Source organism: Populus alba, chromosome 1 (assembly GCF_005239225.2).
Source record: "Populus alba chromosome 1, ASM523922v2, whole genome shotgun sequence".
NCBI classification, from domain to species: domain Eukaryota; kingdom Viridiplantae; phylum Streptophyta; class Magnoliopsida; order Malpighiales; family Salicaceae; genus Populus; species Populus alba.
Window position 1 is genome coordinate 25,404,431 of NC_133284.1, and position 3,470 is coordinate 25,407,900.

General features: G+C 33.7%; 1 protein-coding gene across 1 annotated transcript; it reads left to right on the top strand.

The window, feature by feature from the left end:
• The first annotated feature begins 950 nt into the window (after positions 1–950).
• Positions 951–2,938, top strand: LOC118046997 (aluminum-activated malate transporter 2). The gene is made up of 6 exons (XM_035056134.1): positions 951–1,236; positions 1,306–1,446; positions 1,580–1,852; positions 1,985–2,097; positions 2,182–2,325; positions 2,465–2,938. Exons 1-6 carry the CDS (start codon positions 951–953, stop codon positions 2,936–2,938), a joined length of 1,431 nt encoding a protein of 476 aa, XP_034912025.1.
• The last annotated feature ends 532 nt before the right edge of the window (positions 2,939–3,470 follow it).

A 3,470-nucleotide genomic window follows, 5' to 3' on the forward strand; every position in this document is an offset into this window, starting at 1 on the left:
TAGAAAATAGTGACTTTATAATCTCTTATGAATATTTCATATATTCCAATAATCGAATAAAAAACTCTATCTATTAATAAGACTTATTAGCATGCATGTTTTAAAAAAAAAAAAAACCTTAGCATGAAAAAAATCCTTTTACAATTCTAATCCAATTCTAAGTATGAAATCTAATTCCTTTTCAAGATGCGAACAACAAGATTCTGAAATCTCAATGATTTCATTAACAGACTTAAATAAAGTGGTGAGAGAAGTTTATATATATCCTTTTGTTTTCCAATTTATTTCAAACATTGATCGGTAGAAATACTTATCTTTATTTTATGAAAAAAGTTTTTGATAATATATTCAAGAATTTGGGCAGGAAAGACTTATGATAGATCTTTTGCTTCTTTGGCATCTCTTAATTCTAACAACTTTAAATGTAAGGCAATATTGCTATCTTATCAATAAACAATTATTATTTCAAATGTAAATATTCAATAAAAAAATTAAACTTACCACAAATAAAGTTTATATATTTTAATAGAGAGTAAATAACCATTTTCATAAACTGAGACAATAATTCTTTGAACTAGAAAAAGCACAACCCATATGTGCTGTCCGTATCGATCAAATACAAATAGAAAAGAAAAGAAAAGATTAGCTATACAGTAAAATTTAGAAACGATCTTTCAAACATATTGACTTCAAAACGTCGTTGTACAGTAAACAGGGGCATGTGACAATCCATAGAATTAACTTCAAAGTCTACCTGGCTAGTCATCATGAATCACGATTTCCATGTTTATTTCACCTGAATCAAAGCGAAGCAAATAGGTGTCGGGACTTGTTATAAATTAGAAGCATGTGGAGTCCCTCCTCCAGTGTCCTTCCTGGCCAACTCTCTTTATTCTTTGCTCTCTTTGATATTTCTCAGTTCACGCGAACTTTCCTACCCTCATTTAGCCATGGAAGTTGGGTATGGAAGCGGTGACAAAACTGGGTTTTTCACTCAAGGACGAAGGTCGCTCGAGGCCTTGATTGTGCAGTTCAAAGTTAAGACGGTTGAATTGGCTAGGAACATAAAGAAGCTTGGACAAGATGATCCAAGAAGAGTTATTCATTCACTAAAAGTAGGACTTGCACTTACATTGGTATCAACGTTCTACTACTGTCAGCCACTTTACAGTAATTTTGATGAAACTGCAATATGGGCTATTATGACTGTTGTTGTTGTCTTTGAATTCTCTGTGGGTAAGTCTAAGACATTTTAAAAATAGAACAGAAATTCCCTTTCATGATTTTTGACAAATTAATTTTCAGGGGCTACTCTTGGAAAAGGATTAAATAGAGGAATGGCAACGCTAATGGCTGGTGGACTAGGTATTGGAGCACATCACCTAGCAAACCTCTCTGGACATATTGGAGAACCCATACTACTTGGGTTCTTTGTCTTTCTACAAGGTATCCTTAACCATGCATGCACACAAAATAAAAATTATTGCTCCTCAAAGTTCATACTATATTGATCCTTACTGTTAAAAGAAAAGGTAAAAAGAGCTCATGGATTCAAAATTATTTTGGTTTTTGTTTGCAGCTACAATATCAACATTTTTAAGGTTCTTTCCGACACTAAAAGCAAGATATGATTATGGTCTTTTAATATTCATATTGACCTTCTCTATGATATCGGTATCTGGTTATCGAGACGATGAAATATTAGAGATAGCACATAGAAGATTATCAACCATATGCATAGGTGGTGCTACTTGTGTCATCATTTCTATTGTGATTTTCCCTGTGTGGGCTGGTGAAGATCTTCACAATCTGATTGCTCTCAACATTGAAAAGCTCGGCAACTTCTTAGAAGGTATGCATGTCCCCAACAAAGCAGTGCCCTAACGCGTAGAACCTATCAAGTAGTGGATGCATTCATATTCCAATCGTTCTTTTTTAACATGCAGATGCTCAAAAACTTACTAAGATAAGATAATATTTACAGGATTTGGTGATGAATACTTCAAAAGAACAGGGCGTGAAGAGTGTAATGAGGACAAGAAAATTTTGGAAGGATACAAAAGTTTTCTCAATTCAAAAACTAGTGAAGCATCCTTGGTGTGTATAAATCTCTCACGCACCAACCTCCTCCTCCCCTATATAATTGAATTATTTTCTGATAATAGTTTTGATGCCTTTCAGGCTAATTTTGCATCATGGGAGCCAGGTCATGGTCGGTTCCCATTTCGACATCCATGGAAACTATACCTGAAAGTTGGGACTCTGGCTCGAGAATGTGCCTACCGAATTGAAGCATTGAATGGATGCTTAAATGCTGACATTCAGGTATAAGAAAGGAAATTCGTAAAGTTCAAGCTTTTATGTATGGGTTAAACAATAAAAAAAATTAATATCAATTAGGAACAATATGCTAAGAAGCACTCCGGTATGCTTATCTCTAAATATTTGCTGCTTATTCTTGCAGGTATCATCAGAAGTTAGTACCATAATTCAGGAAGCATGCACAACTATGAGCTTAGAATCTGGAAAAGCACTAAAGGAACTTGCATTGGCAATCAAAATAATGGTGCCGCCATCTTCTGCAGATCCCCACATTGAAAATGCAAAATCTGCTGCCAAAAATATCAAATCCTTACTCAAATCAGGCATATGGGAAGACATTGACCTGCTGAAAGTTATACCAGGGGTTACAGTGTGTTCAATACTTGTTGATGTGGTCACACGCACTGAAGAAATTGCTGCATCCATACATGAACTTGCCTCCAAAGCCCAGTTTAAGAGTGCAGAGTCTCCTTTATCAGAACAAATTCAGAGTGTAAAATCTGCTCCGATGGTCAATTGCTCCCATGTCATCACTGTCAGTGAATCAACTCTTGCTGTTTCACAAAGTGAGAGTTCTTCAGCACCGAAGGATAGCAAGCAAAGTATGGAAGTGTAAATATATGTTACGATCATGTCGAGTATAGAATTCAATAAATCTCCTTTTCTTTTCGGCCATATATGGTATTGCCCCATGTCATCACTGTCAGTGAAATCACCTGAAAACTTTTGAGTGCAATCTAATGGTTGGATTTTTCATTTTTGTCATTTTAAGTTATTATTCTAGTATAGCGTTATCATTTTTTTTATTGGATCTGAAATTGTCCAACTTGACAATAAAAATATTTATTAGAACATTCACATTGTATATTTGAGACAAATCCTCTTTCAATTATATTAAATTCTTATTTAAATGCCCAGAACCATTACTTTCTAAATGTTTAGCTGCATCAAATACTCATTATCGTTAAAAAAAAAAAAAAAAAAAAACTTGACCGAGCTAATTGTTTTAAAAAAAAATAAATATTAAATTGATTAAAAATTAAATTTTATAATTTATTTATTTTTATTTTCACTTTTTATAGGGTTACAGTAGTTTGCAGATTTGCTAAAATAATCTAAATTGCCTTGATTTGTTGGTTTGGTAAGGT